At 34.6% G+C, this 16,238-nt stretch overlaps 1 protein-coding gene across 1 annotated transcript in view; it reads right to left on the bottom strand.

Annotated features, from left to right (window-relative positions):
• Positions 1 to 16,238, bottom strand: part of ACBD6 (acyl-CoA binding domain containing 6) — a 133,628-nt gene that overhangs the window by 86,439 nt on the left and 30,951 nt on the right. Inside the window, exon 4 of the mRNA XM_006907771.3 lies at positions 2,777 to 2,859. Coding sequence (XP_006907833.1) covers positions 2,777 to 2,859 — 83 coding nt within the window. The remainder of the gene's footprint in view (positions 1 to 2,776; positions 2,860 to 16,238) is intronic.

Here is a 16,238-nt window from a genome sequence, read left to right as displayed (position 1 = left end):
TAGATGTCAAAAATATGGAGAACATACTTTTCAAAGGTGAAGAAGCTGAGAGGCACAAATATCCACAATGTTTTGTCTCATAGATTCATAATGTGTGTTGAGTTGAATTAAAATCTGTACTTTATGAAAATAAGTGTTATTATTTTCTGTTTCTCATGATCAAAATTTTAACTATTGATTTAAATCTAAGAGTCACTTCTTTAGGAATTGGATGAGGAATACGCAGGTAGGTTAACTCTATTTTAGGAATACTCCAATTATCCAGATATCTACTCTCACTTTGGCTGGAGTACATATGAGTTGTTTACTGTACTGTAGAGGTATTGTGATCAGTCGGGTCGCTGGACATTCCATAAGAATCCATATTCAGCATGTCATTTTGAAAAATACTAGAGTCTGAGGGTCCTTAAAGTAATTGGCACACAAAAGAAAGGCCACTGTTACTTATAGATAAGTGATTGATATTGTTAGGAAGTATGTATGGTGATTTTAAAAAAGCAAACTCAAGAACCTATCTCAATTTATTTATCTAACTAGGAAAGAAAAATAGCCTATACATTTTCTTAATTGCCTAGGAAAAGTGGGGAGGATGGGTGCATCACAGGAAAACCAAACCAGCACTCTCTGTAACAAGGCCACTAGGCTAAGTCTACGTAGCAACAAGAACTGAGCTATCAGCAACTCAGGGTGCTGTGGATACCTCCCAACCTCTGGGCATTTTACTAGATACCTACAGAGTTCTGGGAACTTCCTCAGATAATGAGAATACAGAGATGGATAAAATATGATCCTTGACCTCCAAAAACTAAAGGTTTAGTGGAAAGGAGAAGGTTTTTGTTTTTAATTGTAATTCAATGTGCTATAACACGATAAATGCTGTAACAAAAATGTGAACAAAGGACTATGGGAAAGCAGAGAAGGAATGACTAACCTCCCCTCCTATCATGTAGGAAAATGACTTGATTTGAACAGTTATTAGACTTTAATTAGTAGGGTTAAGGTTCTAAGACACCAATTTTTAGAAGATGCTAAAGACAGAATATACAAATTAAGAATCCTCAAACACTTTATGAATATCTAACATTTCAGGGGAAGGGGAGTTAAACCCTGCAAGTTTTAAACTATGCTTCCTCAAAACTGTATGGGCCCCTCAGGGATCCCAAAAGGGATCAGGGTGGCAAATGTACTCCAGGCCAGTAGCAGCCTTAAAGGCTTCTCATTCCCCTAAATTCTCCATCAGCCCTTCCCTATCCTACCCCAAAGAAACATTTAATCTAAGTAAAAATGGTGTGCTTGTTATGCAAGTAGATTTGACACAGGACCCTGGTATTAACTGAGTGGCCATTAAGTGGAAACTATAAGCATTTACAGTTGATTTAGAGTGGTATCAATAATTCTCCTCACAGAATGCTACCTGGGAGTTCTCATCACAACTTGGATAATGTCGGCAAACATTTCTGTGAGACTGAAGCATAAATTTTTGGTACAATTTCCTCTTCCCTCTACTATTTCCCTTCAATAGACTCAGGTAATCCCAATTTTCCACTTGAAAATTAGGCTCATTTATATTATGCTAATGAACAAAAAAAGTTCAGATATCTCAAAAAAGGTAAGAGCATCAGAGATTCTTATTTCTTATTTTTATTTGTAAAGTAACGATCTTAGAAGAATGTCACATGACTTTAAAGATGGAGAGAATCTTTTTTCCTGATTTACACAAACACAGTAAAGAAAAATCCAAAAAATTTTATAGGTAACATACAAAATTTAAGACTTTTGTTAAACAATAAAAAAAGACCTTAAATTTCTTTAAATTGTGATAAAAATGCATAATATAAAATTTACCATCGTAACCATTTCGAAGAGTACAGTTCAGCAGTGTTACGTATGTTCACCTTGTTGTGCAACCAGTCTCCAGAACCTTTTCATCTTGCAAAACTGAAACTCTGTGCTCATTAAATAACTCCCCATTTCCCACTCCCTCCAGCTCCTGACAATCACCATTCTATTTTCTCTTTCTATAAATCTGACTAGTCTTGATACCTCATATAGCACATCTTTTTATGACTGTCTTACTTCACTTTAGCATTATGTCCTGAAGGTTCATTCATGTTTTAGCTGTTTCAAAACATCCTTCCGTTTTAAAGCTGAATAATACTCTTAGAACATACCATGTTTTATTTATCCATTCATCTGTCAATGGACACCTGGGTGGCTTTCACCTCTTGGCTATTATGAACCGTGCTGCCATGAACATGGGTACGCAAATATGTGTTTGAGATTCTCCTTTCGATTTGTTTGGATATAGAATTACAAGTAGAATTGCTGGATCACACAGTAATTCTTTAATTTTTTGAGGAACCTCTGCAATGTTTTCCTTAGTGCACCATCTTACACTCTAAAATGATTTTTAATTTGTAGCTAGAGTAAATAAACTATAAAAATTCTTTAAAAGAAAAAGTGGCATTTTAGAGAAAACTAACAACAACTAAAACTCATAGCTTTAGATTGTCCCAGACAGAACCTTGCCCTACCAACTACTTACGTGGTGTGAAGAGGAACTGTCTGGCACTGATTCGGACACGATGATTTTAAAGATTATATAACTAAAAATTCTTTCCTGCCATTGATTATCCTACTAGAGATACCACCAAATCAGTTTCATGTTAAGAAAGAGTTCTTCACAGATGGAAGTTTAAAGATTAAAAATACACACACACACTCACACACGTACATATAAATATCCCTATTATGAAAGACCAGAAGAGAAAATTACCTGATGATTTCTTCATGATACAGAGAACTAACAACTGGCCCACCAAAACCAGTAATTGCTTCTTTTCCTTTCTTCTCTGGCGACTGTGGGGGTGGAAAAGGTAGAAAAAGACATATGGATTAAAGCAGTGTGTATTCAAGCCAGTTACAAAATGTCAGTTTGCTAAGGAATACTAAAGGCTTGACCACCCACCAGTTCTGCAAGGCCCGATAACAGTTTCAAGACTGTCAGAAAGGCAAGAGGACTCTCGGGCCATCACAAGTGGAATGAGAAGCCACGAGTGAGCTAAGGTCATTCCTCTTCTGCCTTCTAGGGCCACCTAAAAGCCGTTTCCTTCGCTAATTATGTTAGCTATGTTCATTGGAGAAAATATGGATGTTCGATGTGGAAAAATGAAAATGAAATATGAAATATAAATACTAGACAGGAATATGATGAGGAAAATCATATCTAGATTAACAATATTAAAGTTCCCCAAAAAGGAAAAATCCAAGCTGTAGTAAAACTTCAAATTTAATTATAAGGAAAAACAAAGAAAAAAATTTTAGATGGCAAGAAGAAAGGAGAGAAGGTGGAAGGGAGAGAGGAAAAGAGGTTGAGATCTAAAATAAGAAAGCAAACTCATAAAAATGCTTTCCAAAATCAAGTATTCAATAGGCCCCGCCCCTCAATATTCTCAAGGAGCACAAGATTAAGATTAAATTTAGAAATAAGATTCTTCCAAAACATGTAACGTGCAAGCAGTGAACCTGAATGTTATTGTCTGAAAGGATTAAATCGCAACCTCTGCAAAAGCCCACATCTCCTGCAATATTGACACTCAGTTCTACTCTACTGGTCTCTCCTTACGCCAGTACCACACTATTTTAATTATTGCAGCTTTGTAGTAAGTTATTTTTTTTTTTGAGGTGAGTATCTTTTAATTTATATATTTTAAAAGTTTTTTCATTGTGAAATGTGAAAAACATATTGAAAATGTATAAAACATATAGTTAAACAAATAGTTATAAAGTAAGCACCAATGTTGCCACCACCAAGGTCAAGGAATAAGACACTGGCAGCACCAAGAAGTTCTCTATGTGTGACTTTCTGACCATAACTACTCTCCCTCCCTCCCCTAGAGGTTTCTGCTTGGTTTCTACAGTAATCATATATACTTTTTCCTTTATTTCCACAAACTATTTGAGCATCCTTAAACAACATACATTAACATTTTTTTTTATAGTTTCTACATTTAGTAGTATACTTATGCCTTCCTCAGCACAGGATTATAGATCTATTAACCTATATTGTGCTCAATTTTTTGGTTTAAAAATGTGAAATATAACACATACCAAAAATTACATAAAACATAAATTGTATACTTTAAATGTTATACAGAAAACACCCAGTAATTACGACCCAGGGAAAGAAACAGAACCTTGCTAACACCCTAGAAGCCATCACAATCTTCTGTCTTTTTCTGGATGTGAGCACTATCCTGACTTTTAATCATTTCCTTGCTCTTCTTTATAAAGATAATAAAATTCATCTAAATATGCATTCCTAATCAATATAATTAACATGTCTCATTTTGATATTTATATTTGCTGTTTCTATTCCTGTCTTGTCAACATCATGTTAGTAATGTTATTGTTCCTTAACTTTATTTTCATTGCTGTCTAGTTATTCATATTCTGTAACTATGCAATAATTTATTATTTTAATTTTACTGTGTTGGATATTTGGATAGTTTCTACTTTTGCTATTAACAGCAATGCTGCTGGGAACATTTCTGTATATGTATCCTATATATTCATGCATTTCTCAAGGTGTTAGACGATATACACCTACTAGCTAAGGCAAAACTTTTCCAATTTATATTCCTATCAGCAGTGTAGTAAGTTTTGAAATTGCAAGTGTGAATCCTCCAATTTTGTTCTTTTTCAGCATTGTTTTGACTATGTAGGGCCTTCTGCAATTCCATATGAATTCGAAGACTGGCTTTTTCATATCTGCAAAAATAGCAGTTAGAATTTTGATGGAGATTGCACTGAAACTGTAGGTCACTTTGGGTAGCACTACCATCTTAACAATATAAAATCTTCCAATCTATGAACATGAGATGTCTTTCCATTTATTTAAGTCTTCTTTTATTTGTTTCAGTAATGGTTTACAGTGTTCAAGTGTAAAATCTTTCACCTCCTTGGTTAAAATTATTCCCAGGTACTTTATTCTTTTGGATACTACTGTAAATGGAACTGTTTTCTTAGTTTCCATTTTAGGGTGTTCATTGCTGGTGTATAGAAACACAACTGATTTTTGCATGTCACTCCTGTATCTTGCAACTTGCTGAATTTTTTTTATTAACCCTAGTAGTGTGTGAATTCTTTGGATTTTCTATATATAGGGTCATGTTATCTGTCAACAGAGATAGTCTTATTTCTTCCTTTTGAATGCTATATTTCTTTTTCTTGTCTAATTGCTTCAGGTAGAATTTAAAGTACAATGTCGAATAACAGTGGTAAAAGCCGGTAGGTATCCTAATCTTATTCTTGATCTTAAGGGAAAAGCTTTCTGTCTTTCACCATTGAGTATAATGCTATCTATGGCTCTTTCATAAATGTCCATTATCATGGTAAGCAAATTATATCTCCATTTTTGAAAGCAATCTTAAATGGTATAGAATTATAAGGTGATAGTTTTTCCCTTTTGGTGTTGCCTCTACTGACTTCAGATTTCTGAAAAGAATTCTGCTGTAGTTCTTACCTTTGTTCTATTTTTTTTGTCCGGATGCTTTTAAGATTTTTTTTTTCCCACTAGTTTTTAACAATTTGATTATGGTATGTCTTGGCATTTTTTTCTGCTTAGAGTTCATTGAGCTTCTTGGATCTGTGGGTTTATGGCAATGATTCTCAAATAGGGGAGACTTTTTGTTCCCCATATCCCCCCAAGGATGTCTGACAATGTTTGGGACAATTTTGGGTTGTCGTAAATTGGTGGACCTATTGGCATCACTAGAATTGCTGCTAAACATCCTACAATGCCCAGGACAACCCTCCACAAGGAATTACCCACCCCCAAATGTCAAAGGTGCAAAGGCTGAAAAACTCTGGTTTATTATTTTCATCAAATGTTTAAAATTTCAGCTATCATTTATTAAATTTTTGTTTCTGTCTTCTCTCTTTTGCTTTTTCTCTTCTTTCTGCTAGGGCTCTGTTCATTTTTTGTTCAGTCTTTTTGGGCCGTTTCATTTTTATTAGTTTCATTTGTTATGTCTTCAAGTTCACAGATCTTTTCTGACATAATGTCTAATCCGACGTTAATCCTATCCAGTTGATTTTTCATGTCAGATATTATTTTCTTACATCTCTAGAAGTTCCATTTGGGTGTTTTTGTAGCTTCCATTTCTCTCTCCATTATGTTCATGTTTTCCTCTACTTCTTGGAATATACAGAATATATTTATAACAACTGTTTTCATCTCTATCATTTCTGCTTTCATTGACAGGTTTTTCTCTTGGTTATGGATCATATTTTCCTGCTGTCCTTGAATGCTTGAAAGTCTTTTACTGTAAGTCAGACATTGTAAATTTTACACTCATTTGCTGACTTTGTTGTGTTCCTTTAAATTATGTTAGACTTTGTTTTGGCATGAATTCGGTTATACGGAATTTGACCCTTTCAAGGCTCACTCTAAAGCTTTGTTAAGGCAGGAGCAGAGCAGCCTTTAAGTTCAAGCTTAATTTAGACTCACTACTGAAGTGAAATCCTTCGGAGGCCTCTATCAGATACCCCATATATTACATTTTTCTTTCCACTCTGACCAGTAGGAAATGAAATATTCTCAGTCCTATATCGTCTCCAAGACTTCTTTGGCCTACTGCTTTCTTGTATTTCTTTTCCCAGCCTGTTAGTTTCCTTTCACACATAGAGATTAGTATTCAGTCAAAGGGACCCTACTGCAGATCTCTCTCCTACGCAGGAACATCCTCTCTATTATTTGGCCCTGCATTTCCTAACTCAAATCAGTGAGACAGCCAGGCTCTTTTGGAGAGGTAGCACAGTTTTGTAAAAAGAGCACAGGTTTTTTGATTTTTTTCTCAAATCAGTGAGACAGCCAGGCTCCCTTCGCTATAGTCTGGAAATTGCTTGCAGGTAATAAATAAGCTAAGGCAATCACAGAGCTTACTTTGTTTCCCTTCTCTCCTAGTTTTACATTACTTTTAGTGCCACGTCTGAAAATTTTCATTTCATCTATTGTGTCCGGTTATCGTCTTGTTTTAGGCTAAAGGGTAAATCTCATCCCTATTCCTCTATGCCTGGAGTCGCAGAAACATTAATTTAAAAAACCAGCATAACATTCCGTGCGGTAATATAACACAATTTACTTAACCATTATTTAGGTAATTTTCACTTTTCTACTCATAAAGATATGATGAATACTGTTGCACATAAAGCATAATACAATTGTAATTAAAATCTTCAGGGAAAAAATTTGATTCCATAATTTGATTATAGTGTATTCTAAATATATTTCGTCTTCCTGTGATTAATTCCTCATTCTGAAGCAACTGCACAAAGCATGTCAGAATGCCGGTGACAACTTTTTTGGGAGGTGTGGGGGAAGGGAAGATTATATCTTAAGCAGAAATATTTTAAAAATAATCTCCCATTATCAGAGTGAATTCAGAATAAAGCTGTCAAAGATGCATTCGTTTTCCTCTCCATTCACTTCATCCACAAGAAGGGGAAGACTCTGGAGACTTTAGCTTCCAGGTTTCCACTCCAGTGAAATGTTTCTCACAGCACCTTAAGAAGTTTATTCCATTTCTCTCTACTCAAAATCCATTAGGTTATTTTTATGTTGCATCAGCAGTTAAAGAAAGAGACTCTAGTTTGGCAGCCAATAGGATAAAATCTGCCAGTTCTTACATTGCCTCAGACTGTATTATTTGAGACACTGAAATGTGCCTTCACCCAGAAGAGAAAAGATAGGTTGTTGGCTGGATCTTTACCATTTGGATTCAGATTCTGCATTAGTCAGTTGCAGGGTCAAGACTTAAAACATTGTGAAACTTTCTTTTCCATCTTAAAAATAACTATTCCAAACATCATCAAGCTAATATATACAAGGAAGGGTTTCTTACTTTTATGTGCTATCTTTTTGGCTGCTGTTTTATTGGCTTGTTTGCTTAATTTGTTTATAGGTCTAGCTGCAGGACTTTCGGTAAATTAACCTCTCTGCCTCATTTATAAAAATAAGAATAATAGTAGCTACCTTATGTGGGTATTTAAAGTATTAGAATATATATGTAAAATAGAACAGTGCCCAGCACAAAGTGGTGTTAGCTACTATGTAAGTGTTAGCTACACGTTAGCCCAAATATGGCCATTTCTGCAAAGCAAAAGTGTCTCAGCCATACAGATACGAGCTGTTTTGAGGTGGAGACTTACAATATTGAAACATGAGTCTTTATCTAGTAGCTTTAAACTGTCAATTCTCCTGATGAAACAACACACCTCAAAATTAACCAGCCAACCAAACAAAAAAACCTGACATAACGCTGTCATTAAAAAAAAAGGAAATAAAACTAAGACTTAAGGAGTGTGCTTCACACTTTATGTATATTACCCAATTTCAACTTCAAAGTAATTCTATAAAGTTGGCATTTTTACTGTATTTCATTTAATTAAGACATCAAATTATAAAAAAACACCATTATTTTATATAATGCTAAGAAAAACATAGCCAGTTAAATATAATATATACACCATCAATTTTAAGACACATCCAGAATTTTTTAAATGTTAAGAACTGAAGAACTGTCTGCCTTATAGTTAGTGAAGTAGCTCTCCATTTTACAGATTAGAAAACGAAATATAAGAGAGGCAAAGTACCTCATGCCACATGGTAAGTGGCAGAATTGAGATTCAAACCATGATCTTTTGATATCTAAAACCTGTGCTCTTTTTACAAAACTGTGCTACCTCTCCAAGCTACTTTAGGAAGCATTATTACACGTTTACAATATTCTGAATTAGAATTTTGCTCTTTCTTAAGTGTACTTTTATATTTTTTTAAAAGTACTGTATTAGTTCAAAAAGAAACTTTAAAATTAAAATAAATATATAACACTTTCACTTTTTTGAGGCTATTATGATAAATTACGTACAACTTCATCAGTTAAACAGACTAATACTACAGTTCTAAGCATTTTTAAAGGAACACTTTTCTAATAATCATTTAAAAATATTCATTGTAGTTTTCTTGAAATATGAAGTTATTAATTTCTACATATAAAAGTAAGCATATTAATCTCAACTATTATCTGTCATTAAAAGCATTAATAAAAGCTTTACCATGAAAATATTATTGGTTGCTAATTATAACAATATGTATAAAATTTCTCTAAAAAGGTAAATGCCATAAAACTATGTTTTTTAACCTTAGTTTTTCTTAAAATTACAAAGGCAAAGCATTGTTTAAAAAAATCATTCCCTAAAATTGTAACAACAATGGACATTTAACAAGGATTATCTAGAAATGTTACATAAATGCTTAAATTACTATTGGAAAATAATTTTTAGATAAAAGGAAAGACAAAATAATACATCAAAGTAGATATTTTATCAAAACTTCTAAATTTCAGCATTTCCTATTTTTTTGCATATATACTATGTATACTAGATATACTATGTATACTAGCTTAAAAAGTGATGCAAATTTTTTAAAAATAAAAAAACTTAAAAAAATTTATTTTACCGAATAGTTTAATCTGCATTACTAAAATATATGAAATATTTTTTCCAGATAATTAAAATGGCCAACAGAACTCCTACCCTTGTAATCCACCAAGTAAATTTCATCACTCTGTACAACAAAACAAAAAATGGTAAATTGCTCTTTTACCACTCTATAATGGAATTTAAGAATAAATATATTAATTTGTCTTCTTAATTTCCTGGCTATTGTTAACTTTAAAAGTTCTCGGTACAAAAGGGTATCACTTGTACATATGCCCAGCTTCCATTGTACAATACATAAGGTACTTATCTTTGTGAAGTATTTTTACTCTATTTAATATTATTTTTAAACAGCTCCTGTGGAAAATTACCTTCAGGTTATTATGACTAACTTTCTAGAAATGTAACAATGACCAAGATTTAAATGTTCTTTGTAAAATTCTGAATATAGTATATATCATACCTACTCAGAAACTGTAACTTTCCTTAGATTTTAATCACCAGAGAAAATCATAGAAGACCAACAGATTAGAATATTTAAAATGACATTTCTGTAATAAGTAGTAAAATAAATAAGAAAGGACCTGTATTTTAAGCAAATAAAACAAATGGCTAATATTTTTAAATTATAAGCAATATATCCAAATCGCTTGTGTAAGAAAAACGTTAAGACCCAATGGACAAACAGACCATGGATATGAGCAGACAACCAGATATCTGAAGTTACACAGAGTTTTAAAAATATTAGCACGCCTTATTTCCGGCATTAATACAGCTTATGAATATTATAAGAAAAAAATAACAATCCTGAAGAATAGTAACTTTGTATAGGTTTCAACCATAATCCTCATCTTTACATGAAATTAATGTTCTTGAATTTTTAAGATTAAAACATCAATCAGAATAGATATTTTGGTCTATACCTCTCTTTTCTGTTGTTTTCAATAAGTATTTAAAAATCTGGCCCCTGGGATACTTTCAAGTTTCCTTGGCTCTGTTCCCCTCTCCCACTTTTATCTGGTTCTTCTGTTTCCTTTTGTCTTTATTATCCTTATTTTGCTTGATTTTGATTAAATTCTCAGAGATTTCTCTGTGTGAGGCTTTGAACCGGAAGGGAGCTTTGGTCGGTTAATTTTAGAAGCTCTAGAGAAACTTACTGTGAACCCTTGTACTCAGACACAGATCAAAGTTTACAAAAACCCCTCTAAACTTCACCTGTTGGCAATTTTAGGATTCTGACATTTGTAGGTCAGTCAGACTCCCTTGTGCTTCCTCCTACAGAGATGCCAACGCTACACAAATGTTGTAGCGGTTGATGTGAGTTTGTCCCTATTTTCTCTGATCAACTAGTTTTGTTATAGATATATACCTAAGGTTATGCTACCCTGGTTATTCTGTTGAGGAAGCATTTGAGAATAATCAAAAACTATGCTATACCCACTGCCATCTCCCCAGAATTCCAATAACCATGAATGACTTTTGATGAAATGCATGAATGGGAATACCCAAATGAATAGATTAGTATTGCTAAAATAGGTGTATTTCCATTCCATTTTTTTCTATTACTTTTGCCTCCATTCAACCAACTATTGTAATAGGACGGATGATTTCATGAAAGAGAGGTACAGCGACAAGTTTAGTGAACGTCTGTTCTTTGTAGCTTACCAAAGTCTTCTGAACACTATTTCAACATTTTAATAGCTTTCCATATTGTGAATTCCAACTTTTCAGAGCAGAATCCTCAGAACCTCATTTCACAGACTCCTTTGCAACTAGGACGTGCAGGCCCATGACCTAAATTCCATCAAACCATACTTCTCGGTTCGCAGCTCAAAATTTGGTTGAAATAATCCTACCAACAAAAGTAGTATATTTGATATACGGTTGATCCTTGAACAACATGGGTTTGAACTGTGTAGGTCCACTTATATGTGGATTTTTTTTCAATAAATATTATAAATGTATTTTCTTTTCCTTATGCTTTTCTTAAAATATTTTTTCTCTAGCTTACTTTATTGAGAGAATACAGTATGTAATATATATAACACACAAAATGTTAATAAACTGTTTATGTTATCGGTAAGACTCAGTCAACAGCAGGTTAGTAGTAAAGTTTTGGGAGATTTTCAACTGCATGGGGGGTCAGCACCCCTAACCCCCACGTCGTTCAAGGGTCGACTATAAGCAGAATTCAAATAATGAAATCAAACTTATCACATGAAATAATATTTTCATTTTAAGTACACAAGAGAACAGTTATTAATGCCATAGCAAATTCACAGGTGGGAATCAATATTATCCAGTTAAGTTTCTAGTGGCAAAGTCAGTCTCTGACCCTATCCTATATATCACTCTCATCAGTAACTGGCATAAGGCACAAAAAAGTATGCTAGTCAAATGTCTTGATGACAGGATCAACAAAAGATAGTTCATACAATATATGACACACTCATGATTCAAAAGAATATCTTAATGTTAAAATATGATAAATCAAATAAATGGAACTTAATATGCGTACAAAGTACTGAACTTAGTACAGAATACTCTGCATAACAGAATGTGTCAAAAAGACTTGAGATTTTAACTTTCTGAAAGCTAAAGAAGAATTAACTGTAATGTGGCTGCCAAAAATATTAAAATAATTTTAAGCTACATCAGTAGAAGTTTAGTATTTGAATGAAAGTTTTATTCTATAGTGGTCACACTATATCTCCAATAGTCTGTTTGATTCCAAAAGTCACATTGTAACAGAGGTGTTGAGGGTGAAACTTGTTCATACAGAATGACTGGGATGATAGTGGGACTTGATGGTGACAGGGATGGAGAACAATTTTAGAAATGAGAGATATCTAGCCTGAAGAAAAGGAGACTTAAAAGCTGTCTTAAAACAATGAAGGATTCTTATGTAGATGAAGAATTCTTATTCATAATTAATTTTTCAGAAATATAATTACAATCAATGAACCTTCAAATCTTTTTCTGTTATTTTTCTCATTACTGCCAGACTTATTCAGGTCAGTCTTCTAAAAAATAAAAAAGGTAATGGTAATTTTACAGTTTTTTATAGTTTTCAATGTAGGTAAGTTTATAAGCAAAACCTTCAAAGAGTTTTGAAAACTCTCTTCATTTTCTAACTCTATATCAAGGCATGGCACGCATAACTGCCCCCAGGGTAAGAAACACGGGCAGACAGTAATTGTATTTGACAGCAGCAATTACATGCAAGGTTGGAGATGAGAAGACCATTAATGTGTGTGCAATAATTGCTCTGGCATTTTCTGTTACTACTGAGGGTCAGCTCGAAGAGCATTCATGGCAAACTTCAGCTTGGATGCAGCTGGACTAGGAATGTATGAACACACTGGTTATAGTCACAGCAGGCAGGCAGAACATTCCTTTGACAAAAGACTGATAAAGCATGAACTGGAAACAACTAATATGCAATAGTAAAAAGTATTTCCACTGATACCTTTCAATTAATTATGAATATCAGAAAAGCTTACACAATGAATATAGATGCTCCTTGACTTACGATGGGGTTAAAACTCATTATTAAGTTGAAAATATCCTAAGTTGAAAATGCACTTAATACACCTAACCTACCAAACATCATAGCTTGGCCGAGCCTACCTTGAACGTGCTCAGACACGTACATGAGCCTACAGTTGGGCAATTACCTTGAGATTCATCTTAAGAGTCACTGTCTTCCTCTTATCAGAAGCAGGAGACACAGATGGGCATTTTGTAGACACGATGGGATACAAAAACACAAAATGCAATATCCAATAAACGCTGACAACACAGTACACTGTAGAGCAGGGGACCCCAATCCCTGGCCATGGACTACTACCGGTTCGTGGCCTGTTAGGAACTGGGCCGCACAGCAGGAGGTGAGTGGTGGGTGAGTGAGCAAAGCTTCGTCTGTTATCTGCAGCCGCTCCCCAGTGCCAGCATCACTGCCTCAGCTCCACCATCACTGCCTCAGCTCCACCTCAGATCATCAGGCATTAGATTCTCATAGGAGCAACGGTTCCTGGTGCCAAACAGGTTGGGGACCATTGCTGTAGAGTGTCGGTTGTTTACTCTCGTGACTCTGTGGCTGACTGGGAGCTACAGCGCACTGCCGCTGTCCAGCATCATGAGACGGCATCACAATGATGAGTCCAAGAAAAAGTTAAAAACTCGAAGTATGGTTTCTACTGAATGTGCATCATCACTTTTGCATCATCAGAAAGTCAAAAAATTGTAAGGAGGGGACCATCTGTATGACTAAACATTAATTTTTATTTAGCAAGAGTTCAAACAAATTATCTTTCATAACATCACACCACAACGAAAGCTTACTGGGTATTTGGAAATTATATTAAATAGAAACCTTGGAAATCTGAAAACTCTGGAAACATGAGAAAGACAGCATTAACAGCAAGCTTGTCCTAAAAACAATAGGAAGATGGCAGACTAAACACAGAGCCTTGGCTCCGTCTCTCTCCATAAAGCACACTGGGGAAGCTCAACAACTAAAACAGGCCTGGAAGAAGTTATGATTGTACTTAGAGGGAGAGGATGCAGGGGCAAAGGCTGGGGTAGAAATTTATTTTGGCAGTAAAACCTAAACCTTCAGGGACCTAACCACCTGATGACGACAGATTCCCTCAGCAAGCAGAAGGGGGCACACCTGCCACATGTGGGTCCTATACACGGTGAATCCTGCTTACTCTGTCAGTCCTGGTGGGCCAAACTCCCCTAAATCTTTGTTTTGGAGGGAACTACCTTTTTTCAGCTCTCACCTGCAGAGCCCTAAGAAGAGAAAGGTCTCTCTTACGCCATCTCACCTCCTCTCCATGGGAGATCAGAGGATACTAGCTCACTAACCCACTAGACTGAAAAAAAAACTATACCTGCCTTTGCCTGACAGTCTCAAAAGACCTCAAAATCAGATCAGTGCTAAGGAAACCTACAATCAAAGAAAAATTATAATTGTTGAAGGAGAGGGAGAGGGAGAGGCTAAGATGAATCAGAATGAGCGGCTTCTTTGGACGGAAGCAGAATTAACTGAAGAAACAGAAGAGAATTCTCATACAATAAAATGTAAGGACGTACAGACATACACAAACACTAAATGTATTATTTCATAAAAGTCTACTCATACTACAAACATTAACTTTTTAACAATGTTGATAATATACATCCTAGTTTAACATCTCTCTCCTATGGCATGGCTCAAAATAACCCATCATTGAATAAACATGATTCGGCAACTGGAATGTTTTCAAAAAGACAATGAAAAATGTACATAATTGTTAGAGCCATATTCGAAGAGCATACATGCCATATTATTAGGTATAATTTATGTTAAAATATCTCTAAATGTTTCGGCTTGACTCAATTCAACACAGTAAGTACTTTTAAACATTTACTTTCAAACACTGAGCTTATCACCGAAACGTACATCAATGAAGGTACCTGCTGTCAAGACATTTTTAGTATTACCAGGGATTTAAGATGTTGCCACATAAAACAGATAAGAAACAATTTAAGACAAATAAGATCAAATATTAAAGTGTACACTATAGACAATAAATGTGGTAGATTTACAGAAAGGAGGAAATTAGTGTAAACTGCAGGCTTCATGGAGTGAACAGGGATTACGGCTAAAAAAAAAAAAGGCAGCAACAGTAAAGAAGGCATTTCAGGAAAGAGCATGAAGAAAGAAAGAAAGGCATACTAAATCTAAGGTATCTGAGGGACAATCAGGCGGCGTGTCAGATGGGAGTCGAGTACAGACCGTTAAGTAGAAAGTATGTAAAGTCAGAGATAAGTCTGAATTCATAGTGCTGGGGATAGAGATACAGGTTACAGAGGACTTGAAAGTAAGAATTAAACACTTAGATGTGAGTTAATGGTTCCTAAGAAGTTTAGTATAAATCTAAAATTTTAAAACATATAGTTTCAAATGTTCTAATAAGAGTAATGATTTTTCGGGATCTCAGTAGTAAAAAGCACTAAAGCAATTCATATTATAAAACTCTAAAATTATCCATAACATCAAGATACTGAAAGGGACAAGCTCATTGGGCAACCTAGTAATGCAACAGAGAACTTAAGATATTCTAGTTATTTAAGAGAATTCTCTAATATTTTAGTAATCTGGATTACCATTCCATCTTAACATTTCTAATTTTGAAACCATGGTCAATAGTTTAAGTTTTTTTGTACTTTCTCCATAATTATAATTTACTGTTCTATTTCTCCAAATTTGCCCTCCCCTCCATATCTGTACAATTTGTTAAGGGTGTCCTGGATGTGAGCAAATACAGCAGTTCCTAAAGCCACAGACCCAAAAGTTCAATCCTAGGTTAGCTAAGACTCAGCTCAAGTCAGCTAGGACTCACAGCTGATGAACAGCTAGTGAATATCCTGATGATGATGATGATGACGACGACGACGACAACAGGCAAATGAGAAGACTGGTCTTTTGTGACTCTTCTTTTCCCAACATAAAGGTCTATTTACTTGGGATTAGGGATCTCACTTATAGCTGGTGGTACATTTTAAAAAATGTTCCACGCATTCATTTTAGTTTGACTGTAACACACACAAGAGGACTTTGGCATCCCACCTGGTAACATATGTGCAATGCCAAGATCCTCAAGTTCCATGGAGAAGAGGAAAAATTTAAGTCAATTTGTTATTTAATTCACAAATTCCTCTTATTCAAAATTCTATTAAAAGAGAGA

This window comes from Pteropus alecto, unplaced genomic scaffold, assembly GCF_000325575.1.
Source record: "Pteropus alecto unplaced genomic scaffold, ASM32557v1 scaffold101, whole genome shotgun sequence".
Taxonomy (NCBI): Eukaryota; Metazoa; Chordata; class Mammalia; order Chiroptera; family Pteropodidae; genus Pteropus; species Pteropus alecto.
The sequence above is the reverse complement of the archived record's forward strand: the minus strand, read 5'-3'. Positions and strand labels throughout refer to the sequence as shown.